Source organism: Thalassophryne amazonica, chromosome 17 (genome assembly GCF_902500255.1).
Source record: "Thalassophryne amazonica chromosome 17, fThaAma1.1, whole genome shotgun sequence".
In the NCBI taxonomy this organism is placed as follows: domain Eukaryota; kingdom Metazoa; phylum Chordata; class Actinopteri; order Batrachoidiformes; family Batrachoididae; genus Thalassophryne; species Thalassophryne amazonica.
This window is the reverse complement of record NC_047119.1, coordinates 60,422,783-60,441,978: the sequence shown is the minus strand read 5'-3', so window position 1 is coordinate 60,441,978 and position 19,196 is coordinate 60,422,783. Positions and strand designations below refer to the sequence as shown.

General features: G+C 41.5%; 1 protein-coding gene across 1 annotated transcript in view; it reads left to right on the top strand.

Annotated features, from left to right (window-relative positions):
* grk3 (G protein-coupled receptor kinase 3) overlaps positions 1-15,559 on the top strand; it is a 184,566-nt gene extending 169,007 nt beyond the window's left edge. The window contains exons 17-21 of the mRNA XM_034193073.1: positions 1,749-1,844; positions 7,673-7,835; positions 7,982-8,118; positions 13,470-13,583; positions 15,312-15,559. Of these exons, the coding sequence (XP_034048964.1) occupies positions 1,749-1,844; positions 7,673-7,835; positions 7,982-8,118; positions 13,470-13,583; positions 15,312-15,476 (675 nt within the window). The 3' untranslated portion in view covers positions 15,477-15,559. The remainder of the gene's footprint in view (positions 1-1,748; positions 1,845-7,672; positions 7,836-7,981; positions 8,119-13,469; positions 13,584-15,311) is intronic.
* Positions 15,560-19,196: the final 3,637 nt, after the last annotated feature.

The window sequence follows — 19,196 nt, the reverse complement described above, 5'->3', positions numbered from 1 at the left end:
TGTCAATCTTCCTCGGTTCGGGGCATCGTGCAAGGTTTCACCTCATGGGGTAAGGATGATTCTGAGAAAGCCCAGAACTACACAGGAGGGCCTGGTCAATGACCTGAAGAGAGCTGGGACCACAGTCACAAATATTACATTGGTAACACACCACGTCATCATGGTTTAAAATACTGAAGGTCACGCAAGGTCAATCTGCTCAAACCAGCACATGTCCAGGCCTGTTTGAAGTTCACCATTGACCATCTGGATGATCCAAACGGCATGGGAGAAGGTCACTTGGTCAGATGAGACCAAAATAGAGCTTTTTAGTATCAACTCCACTCGCCGTGTTTGGAGGACGAGAACAACCCCAAGAACACCGTCCCAACTGTGAACGGTGGGGGTGGAAACATCATTTTTTGGAGGTGCTCTTCTGCAAAGGGGACAGGACGACTGCACTGTATTGAAGGGAGGATGGATGGGGTCATGTATTGCGAGGTTTTTGGCAGACAACCTCCTTCCCTCAGTCAGAGCATTTCATTTCATTTATTTAGGTTAGGGTTTTTTTTTTTTTCAGGTCAGGTTGAACTTTATTGAACTTTACTGAACTTATTTATTTGGCACACAACTCGTCAATAACAAAAACTGATATACAAGACAATTCCACAGTGACATGTGTGACCAAAAAGGGGGTGAGCAGAAGCAAAGCTTATAAACGCCCACCCCATATATACATACATACATACGAGTATATACACATTACCTTTATTTAAAAGGGACAACACATATTAATGAACACCTAAAGTGTAAATATGTCATATTATAGCCATGGGCTAATTTCAATCTGTAGTCCCTGACCGACTATAAGAATTAAACAATTTACATTACAAGAATTAAACAATTTACAGCATTGAAGATGGGTCGTGGCTGGGTCTTCTAGCATGACAGTGACCTGAAACACACAGTCAGGGCAACTAAGGAGGGACTCCGTAAAAAGCATTTCAAGGTCCTGGAGTGGCCGAGCCAGTCTCCAGACCTGAACTCAAAAGAAAATCTTTGGAGGGAGCTGAAACTCAAAACCTCAAAGATCTGGAGACGATCTGTATGGAGGAGTGGACCAAAATCCCTGCTGCAGCGTGTGAAAACTTGGTCAAGAACAGGACAGGAAACGTCTGCCCTCTGTAATTGCAAACAAAGATTTCTATACCAAATATTAAGGTCTGTTTTCTATTGTATCAAATACTTATTTCATACAATAAAATGCCAATTTATTATTTAAAAATCATACAATGTGATTTTCTGAATTCTTTTATTTGTTTTTTTGATTCTGTCTCACAGTTGAAGTGTACCTACGATAGAACTTACAGACCTCTCCATTCTTTGTAGGTGGGAAAACCTGCAAAATCAACAGTGTATCAAATACTCATTTGTCTCATTGTATGTGAATGTTTTGAAAGTATTGCATCTTCCATTGAGATCAAAGTCTGAAATGACTTATGCAGCTGATCAGGTCAAGTTGTGCCTCTTGCTTTGAAGTGACTCTGGATAGATCTACAGTAGTCCACTACAGTTACAGTTGCTATGGTTACCCCATCATTTCAGTGAAGCAGCGCTATGGGATTGTTGCCTTGTTATACTCTTCTGCTTCTCCATTTTTGTGCTTTTTCATCTTTTCCTTCTCTCCCATTTATCTTTTTTTTTTTTTTTTTTTTTTTTTACCCCACTGAAATCTGTCATCTCTCTCTGTGTCTGTGTTCCTCCCTCAGTACTCGCCTCCTTTAATCCCTCCCAGGGGAGAGGTGAATGCTGCAGATGCATTTGACATAGGCTCTTTTGATGAGGAAGACACCAAGGGCATCAAGGTGACACAGACAGACATGTCCGTATGCTACATTTGTTGTTTAGTTGCACCACAGATATGATCATTGGAATGTGATGTGTCCTTTATCCTTTTTATTTTAGATGTTCTGAGTCTTAATCTTTGTTGTTTTGCTCTAACTAGCAGAACTTTAGGGGTGATAACTTCTACAAAATTCAACAGATTGTTGTCAGGGTGATGATCCTCATGTTAGAATGCCACCACCCCCACCCCCCGCCAGCCTTTATGTTTTTGATTAAACACACACCCTAAAATTATTTACATGACCCCAACACATTGCATCAAACAACAAAAAATGAGTTTTCACAATGTTTTTCTTGATGCTTCCATGTCTTACCTGTGATAATGTTGTCAGTGTGCGCTGGTCATAGTTGCATGACAATAATGTCAGTTTGAGAGCTTGCAGTACAACAGCTGTGCACAAGGTGGAACAGATCTTAGAGGCAGATAGGGGTGGGGGCATGGGAGAACACCCAGGGGTGCTAGTTGTCCGTTTTATGACGGTCTTCCGTCAAAGTCAAAATGAATATTGCGTTATTCCGTTTTTTTTTATTTGTTTGTTTTTTACTGGTGAAAACCAAAGTATTCCATGTGATTTCTCAATACTATGAACGCCACTTCCTGAATGAAACTGAAGCGGACAAACTAGTTACACGAGCTGTGATTGGTCGGAAATCGAAGCCACTCAGTGATAATGAAGCATCTGGACACTTTGTGGTTCGAGATATCAACTCCCTGTGCCGTGTGCTTTTCACTACTAAGTAAGTCCCTTCGGCTGCTCTCGTTTGCACTCGGGGTCGCCACAGCAAATCCAAGGTGGATCTGCATGTTGATTTGGCACAGGTTTTATGCCGGATGCCCTTCCTGACGCAACTCCACATTACATGGAGAAATGTGGCAGGGGTGGGATTTGAACCCAGAACCTTCCGAACTGAAACCAAGCACATTAACCACTTGGCCACCACCCCTGCTTTTCACTACTACTACTACTAATTTGGAATTTATTTTCTCTGTAGTAATCAAAGGTAAAACCACTACAATTAATATAATTAATAAGACGTTTCATAATAGAAATAGAATGGAGACGGTAAAAAAACAAAACAAAAAGATTTTGTGGTCAACATGTGCAGTAAAGCCGAAACCATTTCAGTGGACTACGTCAAGCCAGCCAACCTGGACCTGGTCAGACCCACGGTGCTTGCCTGTCCTCCGTGGGGAGACCTCGTGTTTTCTTACTGGGGCTTTACGCCGCAGTGCGTCCGATGCTCTGGTGCAGAGTCGCTGCTGCACCCGGATTATTCGCCCGCCCCAATAATGGTGAATTTTGGGGTGACGTGTGGCAGACGGAATTCAAAATGTAACAATTGTGGACATAATTCATAGGTTCTCATTTGTGGTTAGTGTTGGTGTTGTGATTTTAACGATGCGCTGAGGCATTATGTGTCACATTCAGAGCTACAGAGACGGCGGTCTCTTTGATATTTTCACGTCGGGACTGCTGTGTTTTTGATGGGCCGCGGTGCCGAGCTGGTTTTTGAAGTCAGTGTGTTTTTGAACCTGAGACACAAAATAAACGATACACTGTTGCGTTGTCGACGTGAGAAAATTGTCTCATCTTTTTCCCTCTATCACACTTTCCACAGAACGCTGTTATCTGAGTGGGTGAGAAAGTCACTGAAACACATTCAAATGATAACGACTGTTAACGTTCTAGTCAAATGTTAAATCTATTGGAAAAAGACCACATAGCCCAAAAATATGCTGAATTAATAGCAAAACAATGAGACCAAGAGAGGAAAAAAATCAACACGAGATGACCACCCAACAAGCTTGAGTCCTACATACATACATTTGAATTGAATTTTGACATTAAAAACCTTCTGTGGTGCTGGCAGTTGCTGCATAAGGTTAAGTTATAAACTAAAATATAATATGTGAAAATTTTACATTCACATTTAATTCAGTTTACTATTATTGATTAAAATATGATTTTATAGAAAAACTAAACTGTGAATAGATACTGAATATATCAGAGTGAACTGAAGTCAGATACTCTAATAAGTTTCATGTAGTATCCATTTAGCTAATTTATTTTTAGTTTAAATTTACAAACAAACTGAATCATCTGCAATTTATGCTAACTGAAGCTGGTAACTATTCAGAGAAAGTTTGCATTATTGGCAGGAAAGGAAAATATGTACAAATCATAGTTAACTTTGTCATATTTTGATGTAGAAAATCATTGATCTGAAGCTTTTATTATTTCATGTATTTAAACTGATTATTTGGATGCCATATAGTATGATGTATTGGGTTATGGTGGTACCATAAAAAAATTGGTACACTGCACTTTTTAACTTAGAACAAAAATCAGTTTCTAGGATCATATTTTGTTCAGATATAACTGAGAACACTGATTTTTTTCTAAGTGCGAAAGTAAGAATTGTATGTCAAGAATCTACCACAATGCACCAAAATGCACCATTTAAAAAAAAAAAAATGTTGGGGAGCATGCCCCTGGACCCACCTAGAGAACTTTACCCCTTTGGCGCTCACATTGTACCACTTTGCTGCACAATTCGTCCAACGCCAAAAAAGTTTTAGTCAAAAATTTTTCCCTCACCAGCAGTCATGAACACCCCTCAAATGTTTCAAACATTACTTTTCATCATAATGTCATAGCATCACATTCAAGATTGTACAATACAAGCTCAAATTTTAGAAAACAGGTTATAAAGTTTATTTTCTGTGTGGTGTATTTCGTGGTAAAATATGCACCAAAATGCAGGAAAATGGCCCCTAAAAATTCAAAAACTTCTGGTGGAGTAGCCCCCTCCCCCCTTTGTCACATCTTGCTCGTTTGCAAATCCAACTCCCCCCCTTCAGACTCCTGGATCTGGCACTGTCTGTCTACAAACGGGTGATTTTTGTGAAGAAATCAGACAATTTAGTGAAATTTTTGGAGGTGTGCGCATTCCAAGGAGCGTAATACTGGCCACGCTTGTGCATCTACCCACCCCTTCTTCACACTGGAACACTCTTGGCATTAAATATAAAATCAGTTGCAGACATGCTGTTCAGTCAGGAAAAACAGTTCCAGGTTTTAGTTATTGGCAAAGTATGAAAATTCCATAATCTTGCACATTGTTGCAAAGGTAATTAAGTCGTGGATTTTCATCAGACTTTTAAGAGTTGCTTCCTGTCAAAACAACAGTTATATCCCTGAAAAAAGAGGGAGGGGCTAATATACAGGCATCACTCTGTCTGGCTGTCCATGATTCTTGCAAATGTAACTCCTCCTATGCCATTGATTTCAATGAACTGTCAGACAATGATGCCACACGAAGATTTGCACGAAGGAAAATAAATATTCCAACATCTTTAAAGGGGACAAAATTTGTGATTTTGATCGATCACATTATTTGGACCTTGCAAGTGCAAATCCTCCAATGATGAAGAGTGGACAGACAGGGTGTGCCCAGATGATATTCCAGTGGAGGCATAGAGATGTTTAGCAGAGATGGCAGTGGAATTGACAGCCTGCCTGGAGTTTGCCAAAAGGTACCTGAAGGAATCTCAAACCACGAGAAACAAAATTCTCTGGTTTGATGAGACAGAGGTTGAACTCTTTGGCGTGAATGGCAGGCGTCATTTTTGGAGGAAACCAGGCACCGCTCATCACCTAGCCAATACCATCCATGACACATGGTGGTGGCAGCATCATGCTGTGGGGATGTTTTTCAGTGGCAGGAACTGGGAGACTAGTCAGGATTGAAGGAAGGATGAATTCAGCAATGTACAGAGACATCCCGGATGAAAACCTGCTCCAGAGCACTCTTGACCTCAGGCTGGGGCGATGGCTCATCTTTCAGCAGGACAATGACCCTAAACACACAGCCAAGATATCAAAGGAGTGGCTTCAGGACAACTCTGAATTGAACATCTCTGGAGAGATCTGATAATGGCTGTGTACCGACGCTCCCCATCCAGCCTGATGGAGCTTGAGAGGTGCTGCAAAGAGGAATGGGCAAAATTGCCCAAAGATAGGTGCACCAAGCTTGTGGCATCACATTCAAGATGACTTGAAGCTATAATTGTTGCCAAAGGTGCATCAACAAAGTATTGAGCAAAGGGAGTGAATACTTATGTACATGTGAGTTCTTAGTTATTTTTATTTTTAATAAATTTGCAAAAAAAAAAGAGAAAAACTTTATGTTGTCATTATGGGGTGTTGTGAGTAGAATTTTGAGGGCTAAAATGAATTTAATCCATTTTGGAATAAGGCTATAACATAAAATGTGGAAAAACTGAAGCACTGTGAATGCTTTCTGGATCCGTTGTAGTTGTTATTGTTGTTATTAACAAACACGTGATTTTTTTCAGTATAAAAAGTAATACTAGAGTAAAATTAATTGGACCTCCAAAGCCTAGTGTTTAAAAAAAAAAAAAAAAAAAAGACATACCTCAAAAAATGCGGTACATATATGCTGTGAGACTTGATTTGATTTGCAGAAGCCTGCAGTCGGTGTGACTCAGACGAGACATGCTTTCAGCCATGCAGATGGAGAAGAGGGTCGTGTTGACCACTTGGTTCTGCCCACGTAGTTGTTGTATGTGGTTTGGAAACACACATTTATAGATTTAAATCACATTTTTATGGCGTGTTAATGGCACATGAAGGTTAGAGGAGCAGCCTGCATTAGCCAGATGGTTTAAAGTCCAGCAACATTCATTTTTTTTAATGACACTCCAGTGTAGAGGAATATGACAAAACTGTTCAGTTCTTCAGACGATACATGTCATTAGTCCAGGAGACATAATCTGAATAAATGTTGTAAAGTAGTAATGGCACTATGATAGATGTAATGATGCATAAACAACTAAATACTGTAGTTCCTGCCATAAAACAGCCTCTTCTGTCTAAAAATGAACTAATATACAAATGCAGAGAGAGTGGAGTTTTTGTAAGTGTCGACTACAGCAGGTCCAGTCCAGATCTGCATTGGGACTTGGTTTATGACGGTTTACCTTTTTAACACATCTTTAGTTGTACATGAAAAAGTATGCTCATAGCTCCCTGTACTCCCAGGCCATCTCCCAGCTGAATATTTATCAGGACTTGCTCTGCTTCATGTCATTGGTTAATTGATGATCCAATTGTTCACACCTGTTAACCCACCCATTTTGAGGTTTTTAATCAGACCTGTGTCAGAATGAGAGTGTTCACTTCCTGACGAAGGCTTCTAGCCGAAACGCGTCGAAGTGCATGTTTTTAATTATGATTTGCCCATAAAATAAAGGCATTTTAACTTTTTTTATCAGATGAGTGCCTTGGTATCCTCTCAAGACTTCATATTTATTTACTTTAAGACTCAATAAAATGTTGTTGACATAGAAAACCTGTAAAGCCTACTTTTAGTACACAGAAAATTCACAAGAGATATCGATAAGGGAATCGATAAGGAATTGGATCGATAAGCGGACTTGATAATGGTGTCAATATCGATAAAATCTTAACAATACCCATCCCTAGTGTCCTCAGAGCACCGCAGCTGCATCCAGGCCAGTCATATTATTAGTGTAGTTTCTTGAAAATCAAGACTATGCTGAGTTCACACTGAGGACAGAGACGTCTCTGTTATCTAACAAATACAAGTCAGTTGGAACAGTTCAGAAATGGGCACTTGGACACGTGCATCCGGGTGCAACACCTTCGTCCTCACTGTCACAGACACAAAGTGACTCACAAAAGCCGCAATAAATGTCAGGTCCATGTTTGCCGACGATGTGAGGTATCTGTTTGTCCTTCAGCTGCTGGACAGTGACCAGGAGCTATACAAGAACTTCCCCCTGGTTATATCAGAGCGCTGGCAGCAGGAGGTTGCAGAGACGGTCTACGAGGCGGTCAACTCGGACACAGACAAGAACGAAGCACGCAAGCGGGCTAAGAACAAGCAGCTCGGTCATGAGGAGGGTAATAAAAAAAACACCAAATTATATCTGTAAAGCCACTGAGAGGTCTGAACTGAAGACATTACAATGTATTTATTCATTTGCCTGCGGTGTTCTGGTATATGCAGTACTCTGGTTGACATGCTAACGTTGTTTGTCCATCTGCAGACTACGCCCTGGGAAAAGACTGTATCATGCACGGCTACATGCTGAAGCTGGGTAATCCCTTCCTCACCCAGTGGCAGCGCCGATACTTCTACCTTTTCCCCAATCGCGTGGAATGGAGAGGGGAGGGGGAGTCACGGGTGAGTGCTGCCACACAGCAAACAAATGACACAGGGTGCACGCTGAAGAAGGTTCTCAGCACATCCGTTTTTGTGGGACATTGTTACACTGACAAGTATATTTGACTAATGATGGGCTGTATGGAATAAAAAATGTACCCACGGTTCATACTAAAGGTTAACATTAATTCTGGTCAGCGTTAGCCACCATTAATGTGACCGTGTATGCTAACATGGTCAGTGTTTTCTTTAACGTGTCCGTTTCACATGCACCTGTCTGTAGTTGAGGTGCTGCTGCTGTTCATGTGTTTGTCAGTGGTTGAACGTTGTCTCTGTTTGTCTCTCGACTCCACACTGAAGGAGAGGCGGCTAAGACCTTTTAAAAAGCATAGTGATGTGGTGAGTTATACCCAAGTCCCTGTTGTGTCCTTGATGTCCCAGTTTGCTTTGTCCAGCTGTAGTTCCACTCGTTGCTTCAGTCTCTGCAGTTTGCTTCTCTCCTTAGGGGGCAGTGATTATTCATCCCAGTGTGTGACATCACAGTTATTAGACTCAGTGTTCAGGGGCAGTGCAAATATTTACGCTGCTTTAGCCTGCAGAACACTGGTCAGTTTGTGTTGCTTACTGCCTAAGCATGGGCCAGTAACCAGTTTCAGGCTGTACCGCCGTTTGAAAATGCCCAAGTTGAGCTAGCTAACCAGATAGCTGGCATGATGTGCTTACCGCAGTAGCTCAGGAAATGGGAATAACATGTTCTGCTCGTGTGTTCATGGAGTCGTGTTGGGCCAGGTCACACTCAGTGATCTGAATAATTTAACATTTTCATTTGCAACGTGGGATATTTGTGATGATTCATTTCACAGTGAAAAGACAGTAACCTCTGCAAGATGTTCAAGAAGTCGTTGCATAACCAAACATATTTAATGTTAAAAATGAACAGTGGAAGGTAAATATTAAAGCTGGGCTATTACTGCTATTGCAACCTATTATTCAGAAGTGGGCAGCATTGAAAATTCTGATTGCCATAGTTTGCATTTTCATGCACTGACCTTTGGGCTTGCAGCCAGTTGCTGTGAGGTAGTGACCAGAATATGAACAGAAAAATTTAATGTAGGATCATCAGCAGTTCTGGACTGAAATAATGACCAAAATGTGCAGAGAACATGAGGGTTGCTTTCCTGTTAATATGTAAAGAGGTTCTGTAATTCATTACATGTAGGTAACAAGAGCAATCAGATTTCTGGATGTCAGCCAATTAGGGCTGGGCGATATAACTTAAAATTCATATCATAAATTGAATCCCTTCACGGTAACGGTATATATCACGATATAAACATAAGTGTAAAAGTTATAATGAAAGACAAATTATATCAAAGTTATTAATTTGCATAGCACCAATTCATAGTAAAATCATGTCAAGGCACTTCACACAGCAACACAGACAATAAAATAAAGAATTAAAAGATAAAAACTTCATCTAAAAAAAACCCCATAAAAAAGTAAAAAAAATAAAATATATATATATATATATATATGTATATATAATACCATAATAACATACATAAAATACTAATGATAAAACAGGGATAAAAGGTGCGTCTTGAGTATAGATTTAAAAGTCTCGACACTGTCGGACTGCCTTATGTGGATCGGGAGATCGTTCCACAGGGCAGGGGCACAATACGAAAATGCTCTGTGACAGGCAAACTTTTTTTTTCTCACGCTGGGAACACAATGAAGTCCCAGACCCTGAGAACGCAGGGCCCGAGCTGGTACGTAGGGCTTAACCAACTCCGCCAGGTAGGGAGGTGCCAGTCCGTGAACAGTTTTATAGGTCAGTAACAGAACCTTAAAATCCGACCTCGCAGAGGCAGGTAGCCAGTGAAGAGATGGCAAAATGGGTGAACCAGTTGAAGATCCCTAGTGCTGGACTGCGGTAAACCACAAAATAAAGCATTGCAAAAAAAAAGTGTTTCTGAACAAGTCATATAGTCCCTTTTGCAAAGCTAAATTGATTAAAATAAACAAATCAAAAACAACAGCAAAATCATAAATGGATATAATTAATTTTGAGTGCCTGATTATCTGACTTGTTACACATGTATTTTTGTGCATTGGAATAATCTCATTTTGCCATTCCTGGTTCTGTCCAGCAGGAGGCAGTGATAGTTTGTCTGCTTTTGATGGCGTTTTGCCCAGAAAGACCTCAGAGACACCACCATGTGGGTTGATGATCCTGATTGGCTCATGTTGTGGCGTTCCACCAATGGTAAAGCAGCAGGCGTGGTTTTTTTTCTCTGCTCTCCTGCTCTGAAACGAACCTCTCAGCTCAGTTGCATGAGGAAATGTGAGACTGTTTACTGCGGCTCTCTGGAAATACACACACCAAATATGACCATAAAATTCACACAAAAAAAACATTGTGGAAATTATTAATCTTAATTCAGGTTATAGTAGGCCTATTAACATAATTTAAAACTTGTATAAAGCTTGAAGCATGCCATTTTAAAAGGCATTGAAACAAGAGACTGAGTCTGGTGAGTTTAATGGGACAGTTGCTTAATTCGGTCATGTGACCCTGCTCAACCTCTGGACCCAGATCACCTTCAAAATTGAATGGAGTCTTCCATGGCCTAATATGTATTCGTGGTGCAAATTTGGTGAGAATCCGTGAAGTAGTTTTGACGTAATCCTGCTAAAAGTAATCCTTCATAGCCTATATAAAGTGAAACTTGATCCGGAATCCGGATCCAGATCAACTCCAAAATTTAATTTGGTCGTCCGTGGCCTAATATCTATATGTGGTGAAAATTTAGTCAAATTTCGTGCAGTAGTTTTGACGTAATCCTGCTATCAGACAGACAGACAAATAAATAAACGCAGGAGATTTTATTACGTCCTTGGGGGACGCAATAAAGGTGGCGGCAGGAGGCAGTTGAAAATGATGCGATTTCACAGACAGTGTGAAGCTGAATGTGGCCTTCCAATCTGAACTTCAGCTTTGCCGCCGTCATTGATCAGGCTGTAATTCACAGCAGAAAGCACTTATGAGTTTCGTCCTGGCGGTGTCTTTGCCAAGGTCCAAAGATAAACTGTGCTTTGTAATAAAAGCGCCGTGTTATCACAGATGGCGGTTATATCCCCAGAGCTGTATGCGAGGCCTTTGTTTGTCACAATCTGTGTCATAAGTTGTCTCAAACCCTCAAATGCACCTGCTGATTGAGTGCTGATGTGGCATGTTGGCCCTGAGGGTTGTGATTCCTGCTTTGTGTTTGCTCGACAAAGGTGCGCTATCATATTTTTGTATTTTTTGTCATGTTTAAAGAATATACACACATGCCAAAAACAATATCCTTATTGGATTTGCATCAGTTGTATCGAATGATTGCCTTGGATTTATTGATCGCTAATCCGCTGAGAGGTCACCTCGGTTGCTTTAGACCAGTGTTTCACAAACATTTTTTAGACCAAAGACAATTTAACGAATAAAAATAAATTCTTGCAGACCATCTAACTCCCCCAAATAGTCAAAAACAGTGGCGAACCTTTACTTCGGCCAAAGCCCAGTGACCACCGCATGTATGTGAGGGGGGGGATAGCACGTCCATGTTGTGTGTGTGTGTGTGTGGTGTCTGTCGGACTAAAGAAACAACGCTTTCAGGCTGATAGGACTGTTTTTGTTTGTTTGGTTGTTTTTTAGCATTAATTGGGGTTTAGTGGCTGTGGGAATCAATCTAACTCATGAACAGAGTGACTCTGAATGGGCCTGTTGGAGCGGCAGGTGAAGAGACACACACACAGCCCCACGTGACCACCTCTGGGGTCTAGCACTAGCTGTAAGGCATGGATAGTTGACAACAGGGACTGAAATGAGAGGTGACTGTCAGTAGTTTCAGGAAGTTGAATAAAGTCTCTGTGACATTTTGTTGCTTATTTATTAATAGTTTGTTTCCAATTCACCCAACCCACATCTTTGTAAGTGGGAGGACCCATGTGAAACTGGGGAGAATATGCCAACTCCACACAGCAAGGACCAGGTTCCACAACCTTCTTGCTGTGAGGCAACAGTGCGAACCACTCATCCACCGTGCCGCCTGATGTTTGTTTTGTATTTTGTTTGAACAGGTCATACAAATTCATCGAACCGGTGTCAGAACCTGATTCTTTTGAGGGTCTTCTTGTCTCTTCTTTCACCTCGAACCATGAGTTGCAAAAACCAGCTGCTGGCCCAGAGCAGGTTTTCAGTAGCTGTGTCTGTGCTTGTTATTTATATCTGGCCCATATTGAGCCCCCTTTGAGACTGTGCCAGAATCAATCACCAGAGTGATCTGCAACTCTTCAAAAAAGACTGAAATTCAGCTTCCATCATTTCATTATTTAAATGATAAATGGACTCAATTTATACATAAATAATTTCAGGAGTATGTAGGAATCTTCCTGTTCATCTGTCCAACTGTCCATGAGTCTGATAAGAGCAACTTCTCTGCAACAAAAAACATAACATTGTTAGGTTATTTGTACTATATGTCGCACTGGAGTATTATTTGCATCTCTGAAAAGAAATTTATCCTGAAGAAGAAAAAAGTCACATTTTTGTTTTGTGTTAAACATGGTACCACTGCTTCATGCAGCCAGAAGTTCCATCCGCAAAGTCATTAATGTTCACCTTCTTGCTGTTATTGGGTACAGAAATGTAACTACACGGCGTTCTGCCTCATTAAAACCCCGGCTCTGTTTTTATATGTTCTGTTCACTTGTGTTATTTACGTTTTAATAACCACTTTAACCTCATTAATGTTTGGAGAATGGCTGTTACTGTTTGAGGCAAAAAGAACTTTTGATTAAAGTGCCTCCTTATCGCCAGTGAACAGACAAATACATCATGAGACAAGCCTGGATGCACTTCAGTACCGAGCTAAGTGTAAGTAAACTTTTTAAAGCAACCAATTGTCCTTTTCCTGACCACCCTCCTCTGCTGTGGTTGGTGATTTCCCACAAAGTGCAACCAGGTTGAGCTCTGAGTAGGGGCGGGGCCTTTGGAAACTGCACCCTCCTCCTCATTTAGATCAGTGTACAGGAGCAGCGTTCGGTTGTCATGAGTGTAGACTGTGCCATCTTATAGTCTGGAAAATACCGTATCATCACAAAAGAGTATTTGCCAGAGAGCTTTGATCGCTGATCTCGAAGAAAGACTCACCCACCACCACCCACATAAAAACATTTGGCTGCCTTTGACGTCAGCTTTGCCCATATGAAGTGTTTTTCTTCCTGATTGGCGTTGGTCGTCATCTTACTCCTGAAGGTGCATCACCTGCTTCTGCTTGGCTGTGTCTACTTTTGCTCATTTGTTATTGGTCGATTGTTTTCCACAGCAAAACTTGCTGACAATGGAGCAGATTGTGACCGTGGAAGAAACGCAGATTAAAGACAAGAAATGCATCCTGCTGCGCATCAAAGGAGGGAAGCAGTTTGTACTGCAGTGTGAGGTAGGACAACCCTGCCACGTGTTCTGTGTCACTGCGCACGTGCATACGTCGTGTATAGTATTCCACTTGAAACTTACACCAAAGGAATATACCCTTTGGAATGCATGAGGTGATTAGATTTTGGGTTTGTTATGTGCATGAATTCACACGCCAGGGAAGGAAGAACTACTTGGCTACATCACATCACATACAGTAGTGTTCAGAATAATAGTAGTGCTATGTGACTAAAATGATTAATCCAGGTTTTGAGTATATTTCTTATTGTTACATGGGAAACAAGGTACCAGTACATTCAGTAGATTCTCACAAATCCAACAAGACCAAGCATATGAAATTGGGCTATTAGTTAAAAAAAAAAAGTAGAAAAGGGGGGTGTTCACAATAATAGTAGCATCTGCTGTTGACGCTACAAAACTCAAAACCATTATGTTCAAACTGCTTTTTTAGCAATCCTGTGAATCACTAAACTAGTATTTAGTTGTATAACCACAGTTTTTCATGATTTCTTCACATCTGCGAGGCATTAATTTTGTTGGTTTGGAACCAAGATTTTGCTGGTTTACTAGTTTACTAGTGGGGTCATTGTCTTGTTGAAACACCCATTTCAAGGGCATGTCCTCTTCAGCATAAGGCAACATGAACTCTTCAAGTATTTTGACATATCCAAACTGATCCATGACACCTGGTATGCGATATATAGGCCCAACACCATAGTAGGAGAAACATGCCCATATCATGATGCTTGCACCACCATGCTTCACTGTCTTCACTGTGAACTGTGGCTTGAATTCAGAGTTTGGGGGTTGTCTCGTCTCACAAACTGTCTACGGCCCTTGGACCCAAAAAGAACAATTTTACTCTCATCAGTCCACAAAATATTCCTCCATTTCTCTTTAGGCCAGTTGATGTGTTCTTTGGCAAATTATAACCTCTTCTGCACGTCTTTTATTTAACAGAGGGACTTTGTGGGGGATTCTTTCAAATAAATTAGCTTCACACAGGCGTCTTCTAACTGCCACAGCACTTACAGGTAACTCCAGACTGTCTTTGATCATCCTGGAGCTGATCAATGGGTGAGCCTTTGCCATTCTGGTTATTCTTCTATCCGTTTTGATGGTTGTTTTCCGTTTTCTTCCACGCGTCTCTCTTTTTTTTTTTTTTTTTTTTTTTTTTTTCCATTTTAAAGCATTGGAGATCATTGTAGATGAACAGCCTATAATGTTTTGCACCTGCGTATAAGTTTTCCCCTCTCCAATCAACTTTTTAATCAAACTACGCTGTTCTTCTGAACAATGTCTTGAACGTCCCATTTTTCTCAGGCTTTCAAAGAGAAAAGCATGTTCAACAAGTGCTGGCTTCATCCTTAAATAGGCGACACCTGATTCACACCTGTTTGTTCCACAAAATTGACAAACTCACTGACTGAATGCCACACTACTATTATTGTGAACAGCTGCTTTTCTACTTTTTTTTTTTACTAGTAGCCCAATTTCATAGCCTTAAGAGTGTGCATATCATGAATGCTTGGTCTTGTTGGATATGTGTGAATCTACTGGTACCTTGTTTCCCATGTAACAATAACAAATATACTCAAAACCTGGATTAATCTTTTTAGTCACATAGCACTACTATTATTCTGAACACTACTGTATTTGCACACATATAAGGAAAACGTGCACAGCTGCTATCAGAGTCTGTGACTGCGTGGCTTTTTGTTTCTGCACTTAGAGTGATCCGGAGTTCGTGCAGTGGAAGAAGGAGCTGACGGAAGCGTTCACAGAAGCCCAGAAGCTGCTGCGTCGTGCACCCAAAGTGATCGGGAAAAGCAGGGCCGGCGGCGTGGTGGAGCTCTCCAAACCTCCCCTTACACACCGCAATAGCAATGGCCTGTGAAAACACACGCAAACATGCACGCACATACACTCATTGTCTCTCTCTCTCACTCACTCACTCTCTCTCTCTCACACACACACACACACACACACTGCATTCTTCCCTGCCGTTGTCAGCATGAGGAAGTTTGCTCCGATTCTTTCCCACCACTTACCTAAAAAAAAAGAAAAAAAAGAAGAAGTTTCACTTCCTCACACACCAGCCTCTTTGCTGTATTTGTCTCTCACTCACACACAAACACACACAATATTAGTGACCAATTAATTCTAAGCGCAATATGTCCTTCGCCAAACTTTGCCGTGGACCACCTTCATCCAACTGGAGGAGGAAGAGGCGGCGAGACGCAGGAGCAAAAAGCGACTCGACTCGGCACGTGAAGAAACTCTGCATGAACGTGATGAGGACTACAACCCCCCACCACCACCCGACAAGCGTTGAATCAGCGTTGAATTTGTTGTTGGCTAACTAAGAGGACTCATCTGTCGTTATTTTTTTTGTGTGTGTGTTTTTTGTCTCTGTCTCCCTCTCTGTCATGCGCTCTTTGTCTGTTAGGTCATGCAGACAAGGAAACTTATTGCTGTGTGTGTTTGGGGGGGTGAAGGCTGCTCGGCTGGTTCTTCTCGCCCTTCACGTCGATCATTCCTCCACTGTTGAAGTTCATAAAGTGCCAACACCGATATTTACTTGAGTCATCTGAGCACTGAGGATTTGCTGCTCGGTGGCGTTTACAGCTCCTGGATGCACAGCCGGTGTGTGTGTTGGGGGGCAGCTCGTACCTGTGCAGAAAACAGGAAATCCAAGGACCACAAACTCTTCAAATTGGCTTTTGTGCAGCCAGTTACCATAGAAACTGAGATTTCATTCACCGACACATGGCAAAGTGTAACCGTGAAGACTGGCAAACGTGGGGATGGATAACCACGGGGGCAATCACATGACTGCTGTGTATGAAGGCTGAGACGGCAGCAGAGGGGGGCATGAAGTGACTCTGGGTTGGGGGTGTACATACGCGACCCTTTCTCTGTCTACGCTATAATGTGTTTGCATTATCGGGGACTTCTCTGTCTGCCTTTTTGTGAATCAGTCTTTCAGTCAGGGTTTTTGGGGGAGGGACGAGAAGGGCGGTTCCCGTGGCGCCAGGACGAGGTGGATGATCCCGTTGACCAGTATCTCTGGCAGCGCACGTACCTCAGGTGGACTGTGTCTGCTTCAACATGTTGGGGTGTTCTTTTAGGGCAAAATGTCTTGTTTTTGTATATATGTGTAAGACAGACTTCTATAAAGGCGCCGGGGCTAGCGCTGTGTGCCGTCATCTTGGCGCCACTGGAAGGGATCCGTCATTCTGCTCGCGCACATTCACACTTAGGTGTACAGTTCCAGTTGGTCAGTTGTGGACGGTGTGAGTGCAGGAAGGTGTGTGTGTCCATTGAAGAAGACATGCTGAATCTAATTAAAGGAAAAATCCACCCTCATTTTTACTGATGATTCTGCATGTTTTAAGATGTTCGAGCTGTGTCTCGTAAAGTTTTTTTTTTTTTTATGTTTTTACACTCAAACCTGCCTCGTCTGTTGGTTTTCCTGTGTTCCCTGGACAGCTACCAGAGAACATTCAGTTGTAAGCTGTTTTCTGCACATGGTGTGCCATATATGTTAAAAATGTAACATTTGTATCCCTACATTGACAATCTATAGCGCAGGGTGGAAAGCGCATAAGGCAGGTGCATTTGAGGCATGTTGAATTCCACTGTGTGCTTTACACCGTGTACAATCTGAGCACAGAGTAAAGTGCCAGGTTTAAAGGGGGTTAGTCTTAGTTAATGCTGAGTGTGTTTTGGGAATAACGTGAATTAAATCAATCACATTGTCATCCGTCGTTCCCAGTAAGAACCAGATACCCCCGAAACTGCTGCATTGTTATTTAGATGGTGGTCTTGGTAGGTGACAAATGTAATTGGCTTTCTGGCGAGGAAACGGGTTCTTGCACAAGCAGACAATTTATGGAAGCAGCAGCAGGTGAAACAGGTTAGTCCCTCAATCCTGCAACGCCTCCACTTCAGATTTGTTGGAATTTGCTGTGCAATGGCACATCCCTTGTATGTACACGTGTCTTTGTAAGTTGTATCCGAATTACGGATGGGACGACTAACAAAAATTGTTAGACAAGTTGGGTTAATGAGTTGTTGGCAAGTTCATGGCTAATTTTAACAATAAAGTAGTGAGGATAAATCTAAACAATGAAACTCCACGTTGACTTTAATAATAAAAAAAACATCTCTAGAACGACAAGAAATATATAAAATGTAACTTGTTTTTGATTGCTATGCAGGAAAATCTGAATTACCCGACTAGTTGACTAGAACAACATTAATGCTAATAGTGAGGTAGTTCCTGATTATTACAACTAGTCGTCCTTACCCAAACATGAAATAGTAGAAAACTCGATATTGCAGTTGCCATCCGCTGCCTTATTGCAGTAATGCATCTGCACTGTGCCTGACCGCACCTCATTTCAAGGCCAACACCTCCACGGGCACACTGATGAGCACGAGTACAATTTCTGTTTAAAGAATGTGGGTGCTGCGTTGTTTACAACTAGCAAAATGCTAGTCCTGCTATTTTAGGCTCGCTAGTTTATTTGCGTTAGGAATGAATCCTGGTTCCATACTGCGATTGTAGGGAAAAAAGTTTAAAACCAAAACATAAAATTTGCTTACAACAAAGTTTCATTTGAAGCACCACTATAACTGTGGCAGTGGCACGTTACCCACACATGGCCAGTTATAGCCACACAAACACATACGCAAAGCAAGTCTTCGATGTTCGGTTGTGGAATTCCCCCCGAGTGTGACCGCTCAGATGAGGAGAAACTGTTGAGGTTATCGTTTCACCGTTATTTCCATGAATCTTGTCAAAGTTAATGAAATAGTTGCAAAAGTATTTTTGCTGAAGATTCTCATCCGTTAAGGTGACCACTTCTAAAAGTTGAGTCCAATGCAACTTTTTTTGTTGTTTTTGTTTCACCGCTCATCCAAGTGGTTCTTTAAGTCCAAAAGTGCCAAGTGACATTTAGTATTTGCATATGAATGTGTTAAATATGCATTAATATTCAAGTAATTGAACAATTTTATCCAGGAAAGGCAGGAATATCAAGTCAGGGTAGGGCAGAGAGGCACAGGGTAGCTTAATCCCGCTGTCTGGTCGTTTCATATTTCCGTCATGCTACCATTTCTCAGATTACTGCTGCACTATACATTTTTCCAGGCTGCCAGTCTGTCAGTGCCGCACATTATTATACACAGCGATGAAACTTTTCCTGGATTTTCCTGGGTGTTTTGTCTTGGAAATTTTAAGTAGTTATGGCATGTTTTGTCCATGACAGATGAAAGGTTTGCATGAGGTCACCGCGTACATGTCGGCTGTGTACGACAGCCTTCGGAACAAAGCGTGCTGCACACACTGATGTGTAGTTTTATAAGATCCACTTTCACCTTCAACATTAGTGAAGAAAATGTTTGTTTGCTTGTTCACTCGGTACGTGTTGCTAATGTGTTAACAAGGATGAGCATTCCTCAGTAAAACAGATGTTATGCCCCGGTCACACGGCAACGGCAATAGCTGGACCAAGGATTAAAAAAAAGTCAAAATCGTCAAGAAAAGGTGCACGAAAGATCCTGCATTTTTCCCATCACAGAAAAACCTCAGAATCAAGCAAACCCAAAC